The sequence below is a fragment of the Ovis canadensis genome, chromosome 3 (genome assembly GCF_042477335.2).
Source record: "Ovis canadensis isolate MfBH-ARS-UI-01 breed Bighorn chromosome 3, ARS-UI_OviCan_v2, whole genome shotgun sequence".
Classification (NCBI taxonomy): domain Eukaryota; kingdom Metazoa; phylum Chordata; class Mammalia; order Artiodactyla; family Bovidae; genus Ovis; species Ovis canadensis.
Genome location: NC_091247.1, coordinates 214,489,594 through 214,515,436, shown reverse-complemented (window position 1 = coordinate 214,515,436; position 25,843 = coordinate 214,489,594). Strand labels below are relative to the sequence as shown.

At 41.1% G+C, this 25,843-nt stretch overlaps 1 protein-coding gene across 2 annotated transcripts in view; it reads left to right on the top strand.

Moving 5' to 3' along the window:
• LOC138437855 (antigen WC1.1-like) overlaps positions 1 to 25,843 on the top strand; it is a 59,553-nt gene that overhangs the window by 2,072 nt on the left and 31,638 nt on the right. The window contains exons 2-8 of one of the 2 annotated variants that reach the window (XM_069585826.1): positions 1,804 to 2,124; positions 11,560 to 11,868; positions 11,960 to 12,277; positions 16,426 to 16,518; positions 16,596 to 16,910; positions 18,018 to 18,332; positions 23,641 to 23,955. In XM_069585826.1, the coding sequence (XP_069441927.1) occupies positions 1,804 to 2,124; positions 11,560 to 11,868; positions 11,960 to 12,277; positions 16,426 to 16,518; positions 16,596 to 16,910; positions 18,018 to 18,332; positions 23,641 to 23,955 (1,986 nt within the window). Of the gene's footprint in view, positions 1 to 1,803; positions 2,125 to 11,559; positions 11,869 to 11,959; positions 12,278 to 16,425; positions 16,519 to 16,595; positions 16,911 to 18,017; positions 18,333 to 23,292; positions 23,566 to 23,640; positions 23,956 to 25,843 lie in introns of those variants that run through there. The other variant, XM_070292370.1, reaches the window with a different exon arrangement.

The window sequence follows — 25,843 nt, the reverse complement described above, 5'->3', positions numbered from 1 at the left end:
GCTGGGGCACGCTGGTGTAGCTGCTCTGCGGCATGTGGCATCTTCCTGGACTGGGATTGAACCCATGTCCCCTACATTGGCAGGTGGATTCTTAACCACTACGCCACCAGGGAAGTCCTCAGCCCTTAATTCTTTTCTCCTTCACTTCTTCTGCTGTGACTCCAGTCCATACATTGTTTCTCTTTATGGTGGCCCACTGGCTTTCTATATTCCTTTCATTCTCTTTCGGCTCCTCGATTTGGATGCTTTCAACTAATCTTGCTTCTAACACATTGATTCTTTTGTCTTTTTCTTTCCCTTGGTCAAGTCTGCTGTGAATCTCTATGTTGAATTCTTCAGTTTGCTCATTGTATTGTGCATGTTAGGTCGCCTCAGTCATGTCTGACTCTTTGTGACCCTGTGGACTGTAGCCCCCCAGGCTCCTCATCCACAGGATTCTCCAGGCAAGCATACTGAAGTGGGTTGCCATGCGCTCCTCCAGGGGATCTTCCGGACCCAGGGATCGAACCCAAGTCTCTTACATATCCTGCACTTGCAGACAGGTTCTTTACCACTAGCGCCACCTGGGAAGCCCAGTCATTTATTATTCAGCTTCAAAATATCTGGTTGAAGAATTGAAGAAGTGAAAGTCACTCAGTCATGCTTGGCTCTTTGTGACCCCATGGGTACACGGTCCATGGAATTCTCCAGGCCTTACTGGAGTGGGTAGTCTTTCCCTTCCCCAGGGGGTGTTCCCCACCCAAGGATCAAACACAGGTTTCCCATATTGCAGACTGATTCTTTACCAGCTGAGCCACAAGAGAAGACCAAAATACTGGAGTGGGGAGCCTATCCCTTCTCCAGCAGATATTCCTGACCCAGGAATTGAACCGGGGTCTCCTGCATTGCAGGTGGATTCTTTACCAACTGAGCTATCAGAGCATCACAAAATATCTGGTTAGTTCTTTAAAAAAAAATAGTGTTCTGATGCTGGGAAAGATTGAAGGTGGGAAGAGAAGGAGACAACAGAGGATGAGATGCTTGCATGGCATCACTGACTGAATGGATATGAGTCTGAGTAAACTCTGGGAGTTGATGATGGACAGGGAGGCCTGGCATACTGTAGTCCATGGGGTCTCAAAGAAAGAGACATGACTGAGTGACTGAACTGAACTGAACTGAACTGAACACTGGTAATGTCTCCATCTATGATGTTCCTACTAATGAACTCCTTTTTATATGCAGAAACCAGAGTCATCTTATGACTTAATCACTAAAGTGACATCTGATCACTTTTGTCAAATTCCATTTGTTAGATGCATGTTACAGGTACATTGGAGTGTGGAATTACACAAAGACATGAACACCAGATGGCAGGAATAACCAGGACATTTTAGAGCCTGTTACCCAGCCCTCTGTTCCTAGGCTGGATGAGAGTCTTCCTATGGACAGGGAAAGAGAGGGAGGATTCCTCCCTGGTTCCCGGACCATGAGCTTAACTGAGATGGGGAAGCTGGGCCCTAGTAGCCTTGGGCACATCTACAGGGAGGGCAGCATCCAGACTCTCTGAAGGTCTGTCCTTGGTGGTGTCCCTGGAGCTGGTTCTACAGGCGCCTGAGAAACACCTGGTGCCTCCCTTCCTGCTCCGTGTTCAGTGATGGCACACTGGGGGCTTAGAGTTGGCCACGCTGGGAATGTTTATACCACAGAGGTCGGGAAATACTATATCCCATGCATGGTTTTGCTCCTCAGAGAGCTAATGTTTTAAATATTGTACCACTCTAAGTCTCCTAAAATCTTTCCTGTTTTGTGTTTCTTTTGCAGTACTGGAGCTGAGGCTGAAGGATGGAGCCCACCGCTGTGAGGGGAGAGTGGAAGTGAAGCACCAGGGAGAATGGGGCACAGTGGATTATACACAATGGAGCTGGAAGGATGCATCTGTAGTGTGCAGACAGCTGGGGTGTGGAGTTGCCATTGGTATTCCTAAACAGGCTTATTTTGGACCAGGAGTGGGCCCCATTTGGCTTTCATATACTTCATGTGAAGGGGTGGAGTCAACTGTCAGTGACTGTAGGCATTCTAATATTAAAGACTATCGTAATGATGGCTTAATCCACGACTGGGATGCTGGAGTAGTCTGCTCAGGTAAGTCCTAAATGGTCTGCGTGGGGATCTCTAGCAGGAAAACCCTTTGTCTTATCACCAGAATGACTCGAGATTACGGATACAGCCTTTAGAACATGTTTGGGTGAAGGGTCTTTGTGATGTGTCACAGGAGGCAGAGGTGAGGTCAAAAGTTTCACACAGATTCAGCTTCTGGATTCGACCTCTGTGACACAGTCTCAGCATGGTAATTGTTCTGTATTCTTTGACATATGGTCAGTAAGGTGTAGCTACATTGTTGTGGGAGGGGGATGTCATAGGAGAGTTGTAGGCAACAAGGTTTATTATCCTCATTGGTCCTAAAAGTCAGAGTCACACACTCCATCAGGTTGGTATGTGGGTGATGTGCCAATAGAACAGCCTCAACCAAGCAATGGTGACCCCAAAAGGGCATGTGAAGACCCAGGGACAAGTGACCATACCCGAAGTCATGGTGCAGTTACACAGGAAAAGGTGTGAGAGAAATTCAGTGGTGCATTTAAATGTCCCTAGGTCACAGTCAGAGGAGGCCAGAAGTGGGACTCATGGCAGGGAAAATCTCATTACACTGGTGTACCTGATGAATCAAATGGAGAGCTCACACCATATTTGCAGGGATGTTGAGGGAGCCTGAAAATGCAGTCTTGAGGATTACAACACAGCGGCTGAAGCACATCACGTATAAGAGGCAGTGAAGCTAGGAGTTCCTGGGGTTCTCAAGGCAAGAGGACTGAAGTGGTTTGCCTTTCCTTCTCCATGGACCATGTCTTGTCAGAACTCTCCACTAAGACCCGTCTGTCTTGGGTGGCCCTACATGGCATGGCTCATAGTTTCCTTGAGTTAGACAAGGCTGTGGTCCATGAACTGTGAACTTCCAGATGTTCAAGCTGGATTTAGAAAGAACTGAGGAACCAGAGGTCAAATTGCCAACATCTGTTTGATCACTGAAAATGCAAAAGAGTTCCAGAAAAACACCTACTTCTACTTTATTGACTATGCCAACACCTTTAACTGTGTGAATTTCAACAAACTGGATAATTCTTCAAGATATGAGAATACCAGACCATCTGACCTGCATCCTGAGAAATCTGTATGTAGGTCAAGAAGCAACAGTTAGAACTGGACATGGAACAAAACATTCGTTCCAAATCGGTGGAGTACGTCAAGGCTGTATGTTGTCACCCTGCTTATTTAACTTCTTTGCAGAGTACATCATGAGAAATGTTGGACTGGATGAAGCACAAGGTGGAATCAAGATTGTCGGGAGAAATATCAATAACCTTAGATGCAGATGACATCACACTTATGGCCAAAGGCCAAGAACTAAAGAGCCTCTTGATGATAGTGAAAGAGAAGAGTGAAAAAGTTGGCTTAAAACTCAGCATTCAGAAACTAAGATCATAGCATCTGGTCCCATCACTTCCTGGCAAATAGATGGGGAAACAGTGGAAATAGTGACAACTTTTTTTTTTGGCTCCAAAATTACTGCAGATGGTGACTGCAGCCGTGAAATTAAAAGACGCTTGCTCCTTGGAAGAAAGGCTATGACCAACTTAGACAGCATATTAAAAAGCAGAGACATTTCTTTGCCAACAAAGACTGGTCTAGTCAAAGCTATGGTTTCCCCAGTAGTCCTGTATGGATGTGAGCGTTGGACTATAAAGAAAACTGAGCACCAAAGAATTGATGCTTTTGAACTGTGGTGTTGGAGAAGACTCTTGAGAGTCCCCTGGACTGCAAGGAGATCCAACGAGTCCCTCCTAAAGTAAATCAGTCCTGCACATTCATTGGAAGGACTGATGCTGAAGCTGAAACTCCAGTACTTTGGCCACCTGACGTGAAGAATGGACTCATTGGAAAAGACCCTGATGCTGGGAAAGATTGAAGGTGGGAGGAGGAAGGGATGACAGGATGAGGTGGTTGGATGGCATCACCGACTGAATAGACATGAGTTAGAGTAAACGCCGGGAGTTGGTGATGGACAGGGAGGCCTGGCATGCTGCAGTCCATGGTGTTACAAAGAGTCAGACATGACTGAGGAACTGAGCTGAACTGAATCGAAGCCAAGAGGACCTGATGTGACTCCTAAGAAGTATTCAGTGCTACCTAAGTGTGTTTGACCTATGCCAAGGTGGATGCAAGAAAGACAGCAGTGAAACTAGGCTGTGAGTGGGTGCTCACAGTATTTGACAGAGATGCTTCTAGTTGTTATCACAATTGCAGATTGCATGTCCAGGTTATTAATCACATCAGAACACCTGGACTGGAGGAATATATTGTCAGTTATCACAGTGAATTCCCTAAGGTAGAAGGCTGGACTTAGGATAGTATCACCCCATCTAATGGGATGGTGGGACAGGGGAGCCCTGAAGACATCTGCAGTAGGTCCTTAACAGCCACAGCCAATCAGTTCTTGGGTGTTTATGTACAGGAAGATCATTGGAAAAGTGATCTCTTCTAATCTCACCTTCAGCAGATCTTTGATGATTCTAGTTGATGCCCTTAAGGAAACAACTCTTTTCCTTTTTAAAAAGTACTTTATTGAGGTATGTCTGACATACCAAACTGCTTGATAAGCATGCATTTGTGAAACCACTACAGCACTTATGTTGTAAATCTATTCATCTCTTCAAAATGTTTTCTTCCATTCTCTTTATCACTCTTATTAAAAGTAATTATTTTCAAGGTGAATTTGAATGTTAGTTAGAAACTTTTGTTTTAAACAAACCTGTTATCTGGCATCTCAAGTAACCTTCCTCACTGTCACAATGTCATAATCATGGTTCCACCTGAAGATAAATTTGTGGAAATACTACAGGTGTCTCTACCATATTTTGATAAATGAGCATCTGAGTGAGAATGGAGTGTGTGATGTTGAAACTTTAAATTAGAACTCCCAATGTTACCCTAAGAAAACTCATGTCTTGTTATTAATTCCAGTTAAGATATACTTAGAAGTAGAGACTTGGAAGTGCTCTGATATTTAACAAAGTTCTGTCTAGTCAAGGCTATAGTTTTCCAGTGGTCATGTATGGATGTGAGAGTTGGACTGTGAAGAAAGCAGAGCACCAAAGAATTGATGCTTTTGAACTGTGGTATTGGAGAAGACTCTTGAGAGTCCCTTGGACTGCAAGGAGATCCAACCAGTCCATTCTAAAGGAGACCAGTCCTGGGTGTTCATTGGAAGGACTGATGCTAAAGCTGAAACTCCAATTCTTTGGCCAGCTCATGTGAAGAGTTGACTCATTGGAAAAGACTCTGATGCTGGGAGGGATTAGGGTCAGGAGAAGGGGATGACAGAGGATGAGATGGCTGGATGGCATCACCGACTCGATGGATGTGAGTTTGGGTGAACTCCGGGAGTTGGTGATGGGCAGGGAGGCCTGGCATGCTGTGATTCATGGCGTCGCAAAGAGTCAGACACGACTGACCGACTGAACTGAACTGAACTGAACTGACTGAACTAATATTTAAACCCTGATCATGGTTTGTACACTCTGACTACCATTGCTCTAACTTAGACTCTCACATTTTTATGAACAGTTCCAGGTTCCTCCTATTTCTCTTTTGGTCACTAGTTTCCTCCTCCTGGTCTGTTTTTTCTGTATTTTCAGACATATTTTAATGGTGTGAAGATAAGTCAAAGTGGTCGTGATATAGCAGAAATAAGATTAGAATAGCATGTGTTTTCATTATTTTGATCAGAACTCTTGGAGTTTCTTCTGCTCAACCTTAGGAGCCAGGTATGGAAGAGAAATTTCAGCCTCAGTAGTGGATTGCTGGAAGTGAAGTATCGTTTAGGATAAATCTAGAGTGGAAACAATGACCAGAGGTGAATGTAGAGAAGCTTGTTTGAAATAACAAGATTTCATGGAGTTCATGTGGAAGGTCTGGGAGGGAACACACAAACTGTGAAGGACTGTGGTGCAAGCGTTCCAGGTTGCTTCAGTCCTGTCCTACTCTTTGTGACTCCATGGGCCATAGGATCCTCCAGGCACGAATACTGGAGTGGGTTGCCATTTCCTTCTCCAGGGGATCTTCCTCACCCAGGGATCCAACCTGGGTCTCCTGCATTGCAGGCAGAGTCTTGATTATCTTCTGAGCCACCAGGGACTACAGTACTGAAGTGCAAAATGGTGAGGGGATGAAGATGTAAGGATTGCAGGAGGGATGGGTTGGAAAGATGCAGGTCAGCTTGTACATTCACCACAGCCTCTGTGTCACACTTCCTCCCTGCCCCCATTCTTTCCCTCCCTCTCTTCCTTTATTTTGCTGTGGGAGTCATTTCTGAGCTCTCTGGAAGTGCTAGCATTTGTAGCTGGCAGTTTTCTTAGTGGAGAATTTTTATAATATGGATTCTGTTTATTTAACAAATAAGTTTACTCATATTTTTCTCTTTTTTTTGTATCAGATTTTGGTGAGTTGTGTTTCACAAGTAATGTGTTTTTAAGGACTTGGCCCATTTTACAAAAAATTTTCAAATTAGTAACACTGGGTCATATCTCATATCTTTATATGTTGGGAAGATCTACAATGATATTCCTCCTTTTGTTGCTGGTGCTGCTAATGTGTTCCCTCTTTTTCCTTAATTGGTTTGCTAGAAGATTATCCGTTTTAATGTTCTTTTTAAGAGAATCACTAATGGACTGTATTGATTTTCTTGATGGTGTATTTGCTTTCTTCTTAATTGATTTCTATGCTCAGATTTCTTTCCTCTTTTTCAGTTATGATTGTGGTTGCTTTTGTAGATTCTTGAGGTGGAGTCTTGGATCATTTCCCTCTGTTTCTATTTTTATTCTAACGTAATCATAAAGGATGCATCAAGGTTCTAAATTTTCCTATAAGCATCACTTTATTTTTAACCCACCAGTTTCAATACTATATAATTTCTTTTGTATTTATCATAAAATGTTTCTTTTTCTCTGAATGAATTCTTTATCTTATAGTCTAACTTTGTATGATATTAATTTAGATATTATATACAGTTTTCTCTGATTTGTGTTTGCATGGTATGTAATTTTTACCTCTTTAGTATGTTTCTGTGTTTATATTTTAAACACATGAAAGTTTGTAGATAGTATATTGTTGTGTCTTATTTTATCTGGTCTGATTATCTTGTTTTTTATTTGGAGTACTTAAATTATTCACATTTAATGTAATTATTGACACAATTGGATTTAAGTGTACTTGCCTGCTATTTGTCGGAAGGCAAATGGCACCCCACTCCAGTACTCTTGCCTGGAAAATCCCATGGATGGAGGAGCTTGGTAGGCTGCAGTCCATGGGGTCGCTAAGAGTCAGACACAACTGAGCAGATTCACTTTCACTTTTTGCATTTATGCATTGGAGAAGGAAATGGCAACCCACTCCAGTGTTCTTGCCTTGAGAATCCAGGGACAGGGGAGCTTGGTGGGCTGCTGTCTATGGGGTTGCACAGAGTCGGAAACGACTGAGGTGACTTTGCAGCAGTAGCAGCAGCAGCTGCTATATGTTATATCCTTGTTTTTATTTTAATTTTTGAGTATATTTTACCAATTTAAATTATATTTCAATTTAAATACTGTATTGGTTTATTAATCGCATCTGATTTTTAGGTGATTATAATGTTTAATTTTTTTTAGTTTAAAGTAATTTTTATTTTTTGCTGGCTGGGTCTTCACTGCTGCATGGGCTTTTCTCTAGTTGTGGAGATCAGAGGGTACTGTCTAGTTGCAGGCATGAGTTTTCTCATTGCGGTGGCCTCTCTTGCTATAGTGCACAGGCTCTATGGTGCACAAGTTTCAGTAGGTGTGGCCCCTGGGCTCTGGAGCACAGGCTCGCTAGTTGTGGTGCACGGGCTTAGTTGGCTCTGTGGTATGTGGGATTTTCCTAGACCACGGATTGAACCCACGTCTCCTGCATTGTCAGGTGGAGTCTTCACCACTGAACCACCTGGGAAAGCCCAGTGTTGAATTATTAATCTTCAATTACATTTCATCTTAAAATGATATTATGTCACTACATGCAATGTCAGTCACTATACTTTTCTTCCACATTCCTTTTCTTGTCATTGGTGCTATCATTGTCATACATTCTATTTATAAATTTATTATGAATCTTGTAGTTTGCTGCTAATATTTTTGCCATAAATCTTCTAACAGAGAATCAACATTTAGCACAGTCTCTATAGCTTTGAGAGGATCCATGTTTTCATCTGCTGTCATCTCCCTTTAGTTTGAAGAACTTCCTGAGGCAGTTTTGTTTAGTGTGTGTCTGGTGGCCTCCAATCTATCATCTCTCATTTACCTGAAATCATTTTATTTTATTTTTTTAATATAAATTTATTTATTTTAATTGGAGGTTAATTACTTTACAATATGGTATTGGTTTTGCCATACATCAACATGAGTCTGCCACGGGTATATCATTTTAATTTTCATTCAGTTTTGAAAAGTATTTTCATAGCAGATTCAATTTTAGGGTAACAAATGCCCAATCCCAATACTTTAAATATGTTCTTACATTGTCATCTGACTTTCATTGCCTCCAACAAAAAGTCAGTAAGTAATACTTATCCTTTTGTTCCCTGTATATAATGTGTCAAACTTCCCTGGTTTAACATATTTTTGTTTGTTTGTTTACCAATGAATTTCAGTAATTACATTGTCAAGTTTTCTGAGAATGGTTTCATTATCTTGTTTAGGGTTGTTTAGCTTTTTGGATCAGTGGGTTTACAGTTTTCAATAACTTTGGGAAAATGTCATTTATCTTTTCCTAATATTTTTCTGCACATCCCTTAATCTGAATCAGCAAATACACATATTTTATATATTTTTATATTATCCTACATGCTACTGTGTTTCCATTCATATTTTTCTGCCTTTTTACTCTCTTTGGTTCAGTTTAGATAGTCTCTACTGCTGTGTTTTACTTTCCAGTTCTTTTATTCTGCAATGTCTAGTCTCTTGTGTAATTATCCAAATAATTGTTCATTCCAGTACTATATTTTTCAGTTTCAGAAGTCTCATTTGTTTATTTTTCCTAGTTTTTCTCCCTGTTTATTTTTATGCTTCATTAAGCATATTGGTATTAGGGTTTTAAGGAGCTCTTCAGCCAATTCAATCATTTCTGTAATTTCTGAAGCTGCTTTAAATGATTTTTAAATATAAATTTATTTATTTTAATTGGAGGTTAATTACTGTACAATATTGTATTGGTTTGGCCATACATCAACATGAATCCGCACACGGGTATACGCGTGTTTCCCATCCTGAACCCTCCTTCCCTCCCCATACCATTCCTCTGGGTCATCCCAGTGCACCAGCCCCGAGGATCTAGTATCATGCATAGAACCTGAACTGGCAATTTGTTTCTTATATGATATTATACATGTTTCAATGCCATTCTCCCAAATCATCCCACCTTCTCCCTCTCCCACAGAGTCCAAAATACTGTTCTATGCACTGGTGTTTCTTTTTTCTCTGATTGTTTTTAAAAAATGTGTTATGGGTTACATTTCTCTCTTTTGAAATTCTAATAATTGTTTGGTTGGATGTTGGGCATCATTAAGCAGTCCTTTACCAGGAAGAACTTCAGAAGTAAATAATCAGAACACACCCAGAAATCAGGGAATTGTCCTTGATGAATTAGATAAAGTTGTTTCATTGGGTTATCTTCATTCAGTTCAAAATGTGTTCCTTTGATGACCAAATGATGAACTCTTATTTTGGTTTTCCTCCTTAAGTTTCAAAACTTCCTTGATCCCACCTTGCATGCCATATACCCCACCTACACCCTACTTCAGCAGTAGCTATCCTTTCTGATTTTCTTTTCCATCCATCTGTATCTTTTAAAATGGTGTTTGCTTGTCTGAAGTGGGAGAAATGAGAAAGGAGAGCAGTTTAGGCGGTAGATGGGAGGAGCAGAGGGTGATGGAGTATGCTAACAACCTACTCAATGAGTGTTTCCCACAAATATTTGCATATTTATCCATATTGAGGCTTTTTCAACTTGGAACTCTCCAAATTATGGCTTGTTTGCTCATTTCCTCCTCCTTCTTCTTTCTTTTTGGCAACATACCATCTACTTTTAGAATTCTAAAACATCCATGAAAGAAATTAAAGACAATATGATCAGTGGAAAGTCATTTTGTGTTTCTGGCCTGAAAGAATTAGTATTGTTAAAGTGCCTGTACTTCTCAAGTGCTCTATAGATTTAATGCAATTATATCTAAATACCATTCTTTATAGTAATAGGAAAACAATGTTAAATATGAGTGTGTGGTTTAATTTTTATATATTCATGAATTCCTGTTTTCTGATCATTATTGAATTTTATTTCCATCCCATTATGGTCATGTAAGACACTTGGAATAATTTTAATATTTTTGAATTTGTTAAGGCTTATTTGTAACCTAGCCTGGAGACTATTCCATGTGTGCTTGAGAAGAACGCATATTTTTCTGTGGTTAGAATTAGTACAATGATAGTAGTAAAATCAATTATTATCAGCCCTTAGCATTTTCTATGAGTCCTGCTTGAGAGAAAAAACCTTTAATAGGAGACGATGTGGAAACTCAGCTATCTGGTAAACTCCCACTGACAGCACACTCTCCCCAAGATTCTTTGGCAAATCCTAGGATTTCAAGAGAGATGGCTGGGACTCTTTCTCTATGACTCTCTGAGTTTTCTTAACACATTTTCCTTCCCACTGAGGTCACTGAAGGAATTCATGGAATTTTTTAGCATGAAAAAGTATCAGAAAGACAAGATGTGATGACATAAATGTGAATTAATGATAGTGTCTATATTTCTTCTCTGGAGCTGTCACTCATCTACAGGTTGGCATCCCCTCATGGATCCAGCCTCAGGACTTTCCTTAACCTAAGTCACTTGAGGACTAGCTTCTGGGAGAGAAAACTGGTCAGAATATTAGCCCCACAAGTCCCATGAAAGCTTTCTAAACTTGTTTGGATGCTAGGTCTCTCATGTCATAGCCCACATCCCTCTGGGTGGCCTCTGGTCTGCATATCTCTATGTTCAAGTTTAAGTGCCTAAATATTATACAGTGTCCTTGGATCTGTATGTAGGTCCTAGGCTGCTAAGTGAGAAATTCACTTCTCCAATAAATGCTAAAACACGTGTTCCCAGTATTCAGCCATTCCAATGATCTGAATTGGGCTCTGTAGTTTCCAGGCTCCTAGACCAAAGAAGTCACATTTTTAACCAGTCTCAAAGTGTATGTTCTTGGGATTCAACCACTCCAAACTGACCTTGTAATCCTCCTGGATTTCTCTTTAGAAACTTGCTCATGAAAATTCAACTATGACACTGTCAAAGACTCTCTACATGCTCCACTCCTAAAAAGAAAAACTTTCACTCCACTGCCTGTGATGTGCAGTTTCCAGTTGCCAAGTCAGTACCATGAACACTCACTGGTTTTGTTGCTGTTTCCTCTTAGGATTTGTGCATCTGGCTGGAGGGGATGGACCCTGCTCAGGGCGAGTAGAAGTGTATTCTGGAGAAGCCTGGATCCCAGTGTCTGATGGGAACTTCACACTCTCCACTGCCCAGGTCATCTGTGCAGAGCTGGGGTGTGGCAAGGCTGTGTCTGTCCAAGGACATGAGCTCTTCAGAGAGTCCGATGGCCAGGTCTGGGCTGAAGAGTTCAGGTGTGAGGGGGAGGAGCCTGAGCTGTGGGTCTGCCCCAGAGTGCCCTGTCCAGGGGGCACTTGTCACCACAGTGGAGCTGCTGAGGTTGTCTGTTCAGGTGAGATGCAGGTCAGGCCTTTCACCTCTTTGAACACCCTGTTCAGGTGAGAAAGTCGTGATTTTGCTGAAACTCTGTCTTCTTCTACCAGCATACTCAGAAATCCGGCTCATGACAAATGGCTCCTCTCAGTGTGAGGGGCAGGTGGAGATGAACATTTCTGGACGATGGAGAGCGCTCTGTGCCTCCCACTGGAGTCTGGCCAATGCCAATGTTGTCTGTCGTCAGCTCGGCTGTGGAGTCGCCATCTCCACCCCTGGAGGACCACACTTGGTGGAAGGAGGTGATCAGATCTCAACAGCCCGATTTCACTGCTCTGGGGCAGAGTCCTTCCTGTGGAGTTGTCCTGTGACTGTCCTGGGTGGTCCTCACTGTTCCCATGGCAACACGGCCTCTGTGATCTGCTCAGGTAAGAGAGAGGGAGGGGCTACTGGTACTCAGGATGCTCCTGGAGTGAAATGTCTCCAAGAGTAGAGAGTGAGGTTAAATGGGCTTCAAAGTCAAAGATTTTGTGGTGAAATATGGATCTTCTCATTGTTCATTCATTTTTCAGGTCATGGCAAGAAGTGTGAAGGGGAATAATATATTTTTTAAGCAACATTGTTGCTTACATTTAATCATAGAAAACAATGTAGGAGCAGTGAGTATAGACCTCAGTATGAACCCCAGCCCAGAGCAGCAAAGAGAGTGTCCCCAGCACCACAGTCACTGTCGTCCCTAGTATCTGTGTCTTCCCTCCTCGACAGGGAAAATAGCGCTTACCTAGCTTCTACTAATATAGAGAGTTTCATCAGTGTTTGAACTTTATATAAAATGATGCCATATGTTTCATCTTTTTAATCTAATTTCATAGACTCAAAATTATGTTTGGGATTCACACATGATGTTGTATATTGTAGCACTTTGTTTATTAGGGTAGAGTATGCTTTGAATGATCACATGGCCATGTACTGATCACTTCTACTGACAGAGTAAATCTGAGTTATTTCCAGTTCTTGACTATTACAAATATGGTATACTACCACTTACCATGACAATGTCTTTGGATGCAAATATGTGTTACTTATTTTCCATGTTTAACCCTTGGTCTTTTATTTTCATTTTCTTAATCAAATGGTGTCCTTTGATTAACTCATTTCTTATGTAAATATAACTTACCAACATTTTTCTGTACACTTAATGCTTCTTATATCCTGTAAAGGAGAAGGAAATGGCAACCCACTCCAGTATTTTTGCCTGGAAAATCCCATGGATGGAGGAGCCTGGTAGGCTGCCATCTACTCGAAGATCTTAAAAACATTCTCTAAGAGTATCTTATGGAAATTTTATCATTTTTCTCTTGCATATTATTGTGCATTCCTTCTGGGGTTGATATCTCTGTAAGATAAGGGTCAGGTTTCATAAGGATATCCAATTGACTCAGAATATTTTTCTGAAAAGACTCTTCCCCACTGCAGTGCCTCCTTCGTCATAAGCAGAAGGGCAAGTATGTCTGCCTTATTTGAGACTCTCTATTCTGTTCCATGTTATCATTTGTCTATCCTTGCACAAATACTGCATTTTCTTAATTATCATAACTTCATAGATGTTGTTGTTCAATCGCTATGTCATGTCTGACTCTTTGTGACCCCATGGACTACAGCACACCAGACTTCCCTGTCCTTCACAATCTCCCTGAATTTCAAACTTTGTAATTAGTCTGAATAATTTACAGGAGTTACTTTATATTAACTCCTCTAATATCATTGCTTTTGTTACCAACTGTGCTGTTCATTATTGGTTGCTTACACTTTGTATGAATTTAGAAGTCAGCTTGTCATTTTCACCAAAAGAAAAGCTTTAAGGGTATCATTGAAATTAGATTTAAAAATTTGAGAGTAGACATAGAAATTTGAGGATGATTGACATTGACAATGTTGAGTTTTCCAAATCATTGACATAATACATCCCTCCATTCGGTTACATCCTGAATTTCAGAGATTTTCCCCATCTTCTACTAGGACTTCTCCTAGGTATTTTCGTTTTGATGTTATGAGTATTTTTGTGAAAGTGTCCTGGCAATGAATTCTCTTTGACTTGTTATCATCTTTTAATTCTTCCAGTTTTAATGTATGTTGAGACATAAAAATGTTGGGAAAACAATATAAAAATTCCCTTTATGACCTTTACCTTGGTTTCTAATTGTTGGTATCAATATTTTGCTTTAATCTGTGTGTGTGTGTGTGTGTGTCCTTCTTTTTCTGTTCCCCTTCTGCCCCATTTCTTCTTGAATATGTAAATTCTTTCTGAATTCAGTTGAAGACATGATGTTCCTTTATCCATAGAACAGTTCTGGGAATTTCCTTACAGAACCAGAGTTCAGTCAAGTCTTTAAGTGACTTCAGCTCCAGGTGACAGCTAATTGCAGCACGGAAAGACCCCACTGAAAGACTGCCAAACGGAGTTTTTTCCTGATTAATGACCCAAAGTTATAGGCAAAATTGAGTACATATTTTTTTCTTCAGCTACTAAGTTTTACCTTTTCATATTGATCAATTTGCCAACATCTGTTGGATCACAGAAAAAGCAAGAGAGTTCCAGAAAAACCTCTACTTCTGCTTCATTGACTCTGCCAAAGGCTTTGACTTTGTGGCTCACAACAATCTGTGGAAAATTCTTAAAGAAATGGAAATACTAGACCACCTACCTGCATCCTGATAAATCTGTGTGCAGGTCAAGAAGCAACAATTGGAATTGGACATGGAACAACAGACTGTTTCCAAATTGGGAAAGGAGTACGTCAAGACTGTATATAGTCACCCTGCTTGTTTAATTTATATGCAGAGTACATCACGTGAAAGGCTGGGCTGGATGAAGCACAAGCTGGGATCAAGATTGTCAGGAGAAATATCAATAATCTCAGATATGCTGATGACACCACCCTTATGGCAGAAAGCAAACAGGAACTGAAGAGCCTCTTGATAAACGTGAAAGAGGAGAGTGAAAACACTGGCTTAACATTAAAAAAAAAATTATAGTATCCGGTCCCATCATTACATTGCAAATAGATGAGGAAACAATGGAAACAGTGACAGACTATTTTCTTGGGCTCCAAAATCACTGCAGATGGTGACTGCAGCCATGAAATTAAATGATGCTTCCTCCTTGGAAGAAAAGGTATGACCAACCTAGACAGCATATTAAAAAGCAGACACATTACTTTGCTGACAAAGGTCCATGTGGTCAAAGCTGTGATTTTTCCAGTAGTTATGTATGGATGTAAGAGTTGGACCATAAAGAAAGTTGAGCACCGAAGAACTGATTCTTTTGAACTGTGGTGTTGGAGGAGACTCTTGAGAGTCCCCTGGGCTGCAAGGAGATCAAACCAGTGGATCCTAATGGGAATTAGTCCTGAATATTCACTGGAAGGATTGATACTGAAGCTGAATCTTCACCTCTTTGGCCACCTGATGAAAACAGCTGACTCATTGGAAAAGACCCTGATGGTGGGAAAGCTTGAGGGCAGGAGGAAAAGAGGATGACAGAGGATGAGAAGGTTGGATGGCATCACCGACTTGATGGACATGAGTTTGAGCAAGCTCCAGAAGTTGGTGAAGAACAGGGAAGCCAGGCAAACTGCAGTTAATTGGGCCACAAAGAGTTGGGCATGACTGAGGGACTGAACTGAAGTGAACCAAGTTTTTTGGAAAAACTGCCATACAACAATATAACCAGAACTCTTGCTATGTGACCTGAATTAATTGAAGAATATCTTCTGATTTTGCATTTGATGTTTCAACTTTATGCTGAGCTAATGTGCGGCTACACTTATTCTTTAATCTTAATTGCAGCTCTAGAAGTATTTGGTTTTTGTTATCAATTCTCTGCAAAGATGCACATTTTGTTAATTAATTCCATAAGCACTTTAACCGTGGCTATATATATTCTCGTCAGGTAACTCTAGCAGCTGAACACCCTGGGAAATTCTTTCTAATGTCTCCGTTTTCCTTTCTGTTTTTCATGAAATCTATTTTATATGAGTATTTGTTTTAAAGATACACATTGAAGAAATTGTAGAAATCCTTCAGAAAGAATTTTGTTTTGCTTTTACTTAGCGATAGCTTTGGGCTCCCTGGGTGCCTCAGATGGTAAAAAATCTGCCTGCAGTGCGGAAGACCTGGGTTTGATCCCTGGGTTGGGAAGATCCCCTGGAGGAGGGCTTGGCAACCCACTCCACTATTCTTGCCTGAAAAATCCTATGGCAGAGGATACTGGTGGGCTCTAGTCCACGGGGTTACAAAGAGTCAGACATGACTGAGCGACTAAGCACAGCACAGGGATACATTTAGGGATACAACTTACTTAACTCGTTCTTACAGCAACACTTGGGTTAGAACAGAAATTGTGGTACTGTCAGAAGCAGAACTCTCCAGGGAGAAGGTGAACACTGAGAGTATGATTACTTTACTGCTGGGTCACAGCTTTCATCTTAGGCTCCATCAGTAGGTCATTATTTTCCTTAAATCAGTTTCCTGTTCTTCAACCCTTCCAGACTTCTGATCATTGTTGTTTCTTCAGGAAACCAGACCCAGGTGCTGCCCCAGTGCAACGACTCCGTGTCTGAACCAGCTAACTCTGCGGCCTCAGTGGTGAGCACCCCTTACTGCTCAGGTGAGGGTCCCACAGGACAGAAGACCCTTCTCAACCCCTGAGGTCACTGCCCCATTGTCCCATTTCTCTCTCCTCAGACAGCAGGCAGCTCCGCCTGGTGGACGGGGGCGGTCCCTGCGCCGGGAGAGTGGAGATCCTTGACCAGGGCTCCTGGGGCACCATCTGTGATGACGGCTGGGACCTGGACGATGCCCGCGTGGTGTGCAGGCAGCTGGGCTGTGGAGAAGCCCTCCATGCCACGGGGTCTGCTCACTTCGGGGCAGGATCAGGGCCCATCTGGCTGGACGACCTGAACTGCGCCGGAAATGAGTCTCACGTGTGGAGATGCCCTTCCCGGGGCTGGGGGCGGCACGACTGCAGACACAAGCAGGACGCGGGGGTCATCTGCTCAGGTCCGCGCTCACACTGCCCACAGGCTGGGGGAGGGGTGGGGCCCTGGAGGACGAGGGTCTGAGCCCTGAGGGAGAGATGCTGAAAGGACCAGAGAAGGAAGCTTCCTCTCACGAAGCTGTCTTTCCAGCAGATGTGAAGACAAGGTGCTTTCACTTCCTTCTGCAGCAGCTGCGGTTCTGGTCCTTTCTTCTCAGCAGTGTTTCCTGGCAGAGCCATTTATTACAGTTTTTCTTGATAGCAGGGCTCTCTCTCCAGTTACATACAAAAAATTTAAACCCACGGTACTAGTTTCTGTTTGCTTTCCTAACAATTTACCAACTAGTGGTTTACAATAGCATATATTTATTTCCTTACTCTTCTCTAGCTTAGATGTCCAGCAGGGGTCTCACTGGGCTGGGATGAAGGCTTCAGCAGGGCCGCATCACTTTTGCGGCTCTAGGGGAGAATCTGTTTCTTGCCTTTTCAAACTTCTTGAAACCACCTACATTCCTTCCTTCACAGCACCCTTCATCCATTATCAGACCAGCAGTGCTGCAGGCCTCCAACCATTATCCAGAGTCACATCTCTCTTTCTAGCCGGAGCTAAGAAAAGTATTCCAGGTTTAAGGACAGTGGGTCTAAGGATGTGATTAGACTGGGCTCATATTGTTAATACATCATCTCACCATCCCGAGGTCCTTACCTTAATCACATCTGTAAATCCCTCTTGTCAGATATGGTGACATATTCACAGGTTGCAGAGATTGGGATGTGGACATTTTTGGATTAATTATTATCCTTATCTCCCTAATATCCACATCACATCCCTTTGACATACTCTTTAAAGATTTCATCAGGAAGCAGGATTCAGCTGCCCCTCCCTGAATAGCACCCACACTGTTTGGTCTTCCTCTCAGTTCATATCCACTACACCATTGTGGTAGAAACAGAAAGACAGACACAAATGGACAAAGTCAGTTAAAGGGAGGCGATGTCAGTCTTGTCATCTAGTGGGTATCTCTTGAGCAAGGTCAGAGATGAATGTTCATTATTTCTAGAAGAAAGGAAAACCTAGAAGTTCCAGCAAAGTTTTTACTGTGTCCTGTCTCCTCCCCTTTCAACCTTAGAGTTCCTGGCCCTCAGGATGGTGAGCGAGGACCAGCAGTGTGCTGGGTGGCTGGAAGTTTTCTACAATGGGACCTGGGGCAGTGTCTGCCACAGCCCCATGGAAGACATCACTGTGTCTGTGATCTGCAGACAGCTTGGCTGTGGGGACAGTGGAACCCTCAACTCTTCTGTTGGTCTCAGGGAAGGTTCTAGACCCCGGTGGGTGGATGGAATCCGCTGTCAGAAAACAGACACCTCTCTCTGGCAGTGTCCTTCTGACCCTTGGAATTACACTTCATGCTCTCCCAAGGAGGAAGCCTATATCTCGTGTGAAGGTGACTTACTGTCTGTTTCTGTGTGTCTGTCCCAACCCTGTAGGATGCAGTGAGATTTGATATTTTAAAATGTAAATGATGAGTTTAATTTGGGTCCACAAAATGATAAAAAGTGAAAATGTTAGTTGCTCAGTTGTGCTCTTTGTGACCACATGGACTGTAGCCTGCCAGGCTCCTCTGTCCGTGGGATTCTCCAGGCAAGAATGCTGGAATGGGTTACCATTCGCTTCTCCAGGGGGTCATCCTGACCCAGGTATGAAAATCAGGTCTCCTATACTGCAGTCAGATTCTTTACTGTCTAAGCCACCAGAGAAGCTTAAATGAGATAAGAATGAGACATTTAATACATATATTCCAATCTTGTTTGTTAAATTTTTTAATTGAGATGTAATTCTCATAACATTATATTAGTTCTAAGTATAAAACATAGTGTTTATGTATTTGTACATATTGGTAAATCACCACACATACAGTAATATCCATCACCACATGCAGTTACAATTTTTTTCTCTTATGATCCCACAAGTAAGAATTTGCATGCTGCAACTAAAACACAGCACAACCAAATAAATACTTAATTTTAAAAGAGAGTATAATTTTCTTCATAGCATCATGGTTTTTTATCCACATAAGGTTTTCCCTGGTAGGTCAACTGGTAAAGAATCCGCCTGCCATGCAGGAGACCCTGGTTTGATTCCTGAGTCTGGAAAATCCGCTGGAGAAGGATAGACTACAGTATTCTTGGGCTTCCCTTGTGACTCAGCTGGTAAAGAATCTGCCTGCAATGTGGGAGACCTGGGTTTGATCCCTGGGTTGGGAAGACTTCCTGGAGAAGGGAATGGCTACCCACTCCAGTATTCTCGCCTGGAGAATTCCATGGACTCTATACTCCATGGGATTGCAAAGAGTTGGACATGACTGTGTGACTTTCAGAAACACTGTATACAAAAGTATTATCTTCTTTCTTATATACTGTCTTAAGATATCTTTCATGACAATATTTTTTCTCTAGAATGTTTTAAGATTTCTTATTTATTCATAGGAACTCTTTAAAAACAAACATCACTTAACTGTTTTTCTTAAATATTTTTGTAAGATTTTCCCCATATTTTGCGCATATTTTTAAGGTTGTGTATGTGTATGGGTGGGTTATGTGGTCAAATCTGTAATGTTTTACTTTTTAAACTTCTGCCTTTAGTGCAATGTTTCAAATGCCATTTTTTAATCTCAAAATAACATTGAATCAAGTTTTATTTCCTGCAAACAACTTTATAGTTCCACTAAAGAATATTCAAAACCTAATTTCAAATTTATTTATTTATCTGAATTGATTTTACTATGTGAGATGGTGTAACATCATCACCAGGTAAGAACTGCATTTTAGATGTGTGATATCTTAGCTCCATCACAAAATAAAAGCACATAGTTTCATGAGTTCATGGATATGACACAAAAGTACAGGCAACAAAGCAAAAATAGACAAGTGGGAATATATAAAATAAAAAGCTTCCAGAAACCAAATGAAAGATCAACAGAGTGAAAAAGCAAGCTAGCACAAATTATATACGGTATTAATTTCCAAACATAATAAGGAACTCCTATAACTTAAGGGAAAAAAAAACTCAACAAACTTAAAACCTAATAACTCAATTAAAAAATTGGCCAAGGGCTTGAATAGACATTTCTCTAAAGAAGACATACAAATGGCAATAGGTATATGAAAAAAATGCTTGACATTGTCAGTCATCAGGGAAATGTAAATTAAAACCACAAAGAAGTATCATCTCACACATATTAACCCCAACATTCTACATTCTTTAGACTTTCTCATCTAGTTTCTTAATTGGGATCTTACTTTTTTTAACTTCCCTTGATTTAGACAAGAGGAAAGACTGAAAGTGAAAACAGTAAGATTCCAATTAAGAAACTAGATGAGAATGTCTAAAGAATGTAGAATGTTGGGGTTAATTTAAAAAAAAAAGGAACAAAAATTAATGGAAAAGAAGGTAAGCATAGGGTATAAATTTCCCTTTGGAGCAGGAAATGGCAACCCACTCCAGTGTTTTTGCCTGGAGAATCATAGGGACAGGGGAGCCTGGTGGGCTGCCGTCTATGGGGTCACACAGAGTTAGACACGACTGAAGTGACTTAGCAGCAGTAGCAAACTTCCCTTAGACACTAATTGAGTTTCATTAGAAGAATTTATCATACCATTATTTTGTGTTTATTATCACTATTTCACAATATTTTATGTTTTAAATTTATTCCCAGACTCAGGTGGTGTTTGGAAGGATCTTGCTGAATTTCCCCAAATAGAGGTGGCTATAAATATTTCCTTATTAGTTTTTAATTTTATTCCACCTGGTCAGAGTAAATATTCTGTATGAATTCAAAGAGTGAAAGATTTTGTCCTATTATACGGTCACTTTGATAAAAGTTCCGAGTGCATTTACAGTAATGTGAACTCTTGTGTTTTGTGCGTTGCTCTATGTGTTGCTTAGTTGTTGTACAGCTACTGAATTCTTCTGTTTTTTGTATGTTTGGTCTGCATGCTACTGAAAAAGATCTGCTAATAATCCCTCATTTTGATTGTGATTTTGTCTATTTCTTCTTTTCACTCTGTCAAGTATGTTTCAAAGTTATGTTCTGTTACCTTTCTTGAATTTCGTTGTGTAAAATATCTTTATTAAGGGTGCATCTCATTATAATCATGAAAATTCCCTCTTTAATTCAGTGTATCTTGGCTTAAAGTCTACTTTCTGGGACATCAATATAGCTACTCCAGTTTTGTTACAGTTAGTGCTTTTTTTCCATCATTTTACTTTCAACCGTTCTTTGCTTTCATAATATAAGGTGGGCATTTTGCAAGTAACATTTGTGTCAATGTTGTTTTATCTTAATCCATTCACTGTAAATGCAGTTACTGATATTGATGTGTTGGTATCTGCCATTTGCTTTTAATTGATCCACATGCTTTATGTTCCTTTTTATCTCCTTTTCCCCCCTCCTTTTACATTAAATAAATCTGTTATTATTCCAGATTTTCCTTTTTCCTTTTGATTTTCAGCAGCTTTACTAGGAGTGGGGGTTTTCATACTCCTCCATTTATTTTTTTAAAAAATTCTCTATTGTTATATCTTCAGATGTTACTTCTGCAGTTCTGTCTGTCTGTCTCTGTATCTCTTCTCCCTCTCCTCCTCCTCTTTCTTCTCTTTCTCATCTCTCATCTTTCAGTTCAGTTCAGTTCAGTCGCTCAGTCATGTCCGATTCTTTGCGACACCATGAATCGCAGCATGCCAGGCCTGCCTGTCCATCACCAACTCCCAGAGTTCACTCAGACTCACACCCATTGAGTCAGTGATGCCATCCAGCCATCTCATCCTCTGTCATCCCCTTCCCCCCTACCCCCAATCCCTCCCAGCATCAGAGTCTTTTCCAATGACTCAACTCTTCTCATGAGGTGGCCAACGTACTGGAGTTTCAGGTTTAGCATCATTCCTTCCAAAGATCCCAGGGCTGATCTCCTTCAGAATGGACTGATTGGATCTCCTTGCAGTTCAAGGGACTCTCAAGAGTCTTCTCCAACACCACAGTTCAAAAGCATCAATTATTTGGTGCTCAGCCTTCTTCACAGTCCAACTCTCACATCCATACATGACTACTGGGAAACCATAGCCTTGACTAGATGGACCTTAGTTGTGAAAGTAATGTCTCTGCTTTTGAATATGCTATCTAGGTTGGTCATAACTTTCCTTCCAAGGAGTAAGTGTCTTTTAATTTCAGGGCTGTAGTCACCGGACTCCTCTAATCACTATATTCTAAGTTCTATATAAAATTGTTTTAACTTATTCATTCACTTTTTAAACCTAGATATTTTATTTTAGGTTGGCAATAGTTCCTTAAACATTTTCATTTATTTATAATTATTTGTTATTTTTTTCATCTTTTTACCTGTTTATTCTCGTCTTCTCTCTTTTCCCCTAAATACATTGATTGTAGTCAAAACCCTTATCTGCTAAGTCCAGCATTTCTATCATGTGTGTCTCTGCATTCTCTTATCTTTTTTCACTTTGGTCATTTGTCATGTTATCCTAGCTTGTCAAATGTCATGTCACTTTTTATTGAGTGCTATAAATTATATATGAAAAAGTAAGATACTCCTGATACATTTTCTAACACCTGAAAGGATTTGCCCTTTGTTTTCCTAGGCAGGTAGGGGGAAGGGGTGTGTATCACCCAAACTCCTAAATATAACCTAAAACTGAGCTGTAACAAGTATGGGTTGCAGTTTTGGTAGCACTCATTCCACCTCTGATTTCTCTGTCCCTATGACATAGGCTTTCAGAGATTTCAGTTCAGAGCCTATATTCTTTGGTAGCTAAGTACTCAAAATAATGAGAAAGACTCAGCTTTCCAAGTCTTTTTATGTAGTTCTCTAGCTTTCTGCCCTTCACAGCTTATATATGGGGCAAAGATTTGAGGAGAAAACGTGCTGTGTGAGAGAGGCTCTCAAGACTCTAATTTTGTCTCTCCAGTACCAGGTAACCCCCAGATTATCCTGGCTTCCTGTCACAACAGTAGTCCTCTGCTTGTCGGAGCCCAGATTCTGAATCATTAAATTATGCAATGAACTGGCAAATTCCCACAGAGAAAAAGAAGCTACAGATCCTGGACTAACATTGAAATAATCTCCACTCTTTAGAATTTTAGCATATTTAGTCCATGTTGTGTTAACCAATGTCGAATACGTTTACTGTTTCTTAAAAAACATTTTCCAGCTTTTAAAGTTGTATTTAGAAAGACCGAGCAAGACACATTGGCCTGCTGTGAACTCCTCCATTCTCCCTGGAAGTGGAAAATTTTAGGTTTAATTCTCTACTTCAGTATTTAGTTAAAGTGCAGCACAGATAGACATTATTTAACTTTTCTTTACCTACTCTTTTTTTTTTAACCTTTCCTCCTACTTTTCAATCTTATTAATTCTCTTGCCACGCTATAAGAAACCAAACCCAGCTGCTGCCCCAGTGCAATGCTGCTGCTGCCGCTACTAAGTCGCTTCAGTCTTGTCAGACTCTTAGCGACCTCATGGACTGCAGCCTACCAGGCTCCTCTGTCCATGGGATTGTCCAGGCAGTACTGGAGTGGGTTGCCATTGCCTTCTGCACGAGTGCAAAGACTCCATATCAGAACCATGAGTCTGCAGCCTCAGAGGAGAGCGCCTCCTACTGCTCAGGTGAGGGTCCCACAGGACAGAAGACCCTTCTCATTCTCCATGTCAATGCCCGGTGTCCCATTTCTCTCTCCTCAGGTAGCAGACAGCTCCGCCTGGTGGATGGGGGCGGTCCCTGCGCCGGGAGAGTGGAGATCCTGGACCAGGGCTCCTGGGGCACCATCTGTGATTACAGCTGGGACCTGGATGATGCCCGCGTGGTGTGCAGACAGCTGGGCTGTGGAGAAGCCCTTGAAGCTACTCGCTCTTCCTCCTTTGGGGCGGGATTAGGGCCCATTTGGCTGAACAACCTGAAGTGCACAGGAAAGGAGTCCCACGTGTGGAGGTGCTCTTCCTGGGGCTGGGGGAAGCACTACTGTGATCACAGCAACAATGCAGGAGTCATCTGCTCAGGTATGGTCAGTTCATGCCCACCAGCTCGGAGACTGGAAAGTTCCAAGAAAGCTGGTGTCTGATCAGAGGGACAATAGCGGATTGGTGAGCTAGAGAGGACCAAGACAACTACCCATCCTCCCTGAGTGCCCTGTAGCCGTGAGCAATGGGCTTCATATACTTTCCTCTTACAAGTCTCTGCTATTGTTCTTCTCCAGTGCTCTTACCTGACACTAAAATAGCTTTACTTATTCTCCCAGTTAAAATAAATACTCATCATTTTTTTTTCATAATTCACTTTTTGTAAGAGTGAAACATTTGCTAGCGGCCACATACACTCTCCCTTTGCACAGGAAGGCTATGAGTGGGAGGGACAAAAAATGAGGATGTACTTTCCTGGGTGGAGTTGTTTCTATACAGACAGCGTGAGACATTATTTTGCACTAGGTTAGTATGAGTGGAGGCTACTCCTGCTATAGGAGGATATCATTTACCTGTATAGAGCGTATCCCGACAGGGGTTATCATTTAACAGATCAGAGATTCTTTTGGATTCGTGCCAGATTTCAAGTTTCCTTTGCAAATTTAGACATAAATATTCATAGTTCTTTGATGGTAGAGAATTGCTGATGGAATGCTCTGAGTCATATATTCTTCCATGGTTACTAGAAAAGTCTCTCTCTTAAATTTTTCCTTTAAAATAGCTGTATAAATGTAAACTTTGGAAGAACACTTAGCCATGCACTGACAAGTCAAAGGTGGTGGTAATAAAACTTGAATTTCTGTGTTTTATGTAAGAGATTATATAGTTTATATTTGATGATTTCAATGATATAAGATAATTGCATTTGAGGGCTTATTTGGAGTAAGTGGACAAATATAATTTTTGAAGAAGTTGGGAAAGGTTTTGTAGTAGCTGGGAGGAAGGAGAATGGCAATGGGAGCTGATGAAGGCAAGTGTGAGGTTCTCTGAGCAGCACTGAGGGGCCAAGTGTGGTGTGAAGGATGCTACGTGTGGCTAAGGACACAGGATGTGTACACAGCAAGAGACGAGACAAGGATATGTCTTTACTATATTTAATATCTTCACTCACATCTGCTTTCTGTTTAATAATTTTCTTGGAATTATCACACACTTATTCTTCCATGGAAACTTTAAAATCAAGGAGAAAATAAAAAAGATATACTATATCTCAGATGTCTCTATCCTGATACATATAAGACTTTATTGAGTATTCAGCATATATTTGAATATTTCACATGTATCAGGGTATATAAAACAGAATACAAGAAATACCTTTTTCTTGTTCTTTCTAAATATTTAATCTCGTAGAATTATTATAACAATATCAGTAACCTCAGATATGCAGATGACACCACCCTAATGGCAGAAAGTAAAGAGGAGCAGAGGAGAGCCTCTTGATGAAAGTGGAAGAGAAGAGTGAAAAAGCTGGCTTGAAACTCCACATTCAAAAAACTAATATCATGGCATCCAGTCCCATCACTTCATGGCAAAGAGATGAGGAAAAAATGGAAACAGCAATAGACTTTTATTTTCTTGGGCTCCAAAATCACTGTAGACTGTGACTGCAGCCATGAAATTAAAAGACGTTTGCTCCTTGGAAGAAAAGCTTTGACAAACCTAGACAGCATATTAAAAAGCAGAGACATTACTTTGTGACAAATGTCCATATAGTCAAAGCTATGGTTTTTTTCCCAGTAGTTATGTATGGACGTGAGAGTTGGATCATAAAGAAGGCTGAGCGCTAAAGAATTGATGCTTTTCAACTGTGGTGCTGGAGAAGACTATGTAGAGTCCCTTGGACTGCAAGGAGATCAAATCAGTCAATCCTAAGGAAATCAACCCTGAATAACTCATTGGAAGGATGTACACTGGAGCTGAAGCTCCA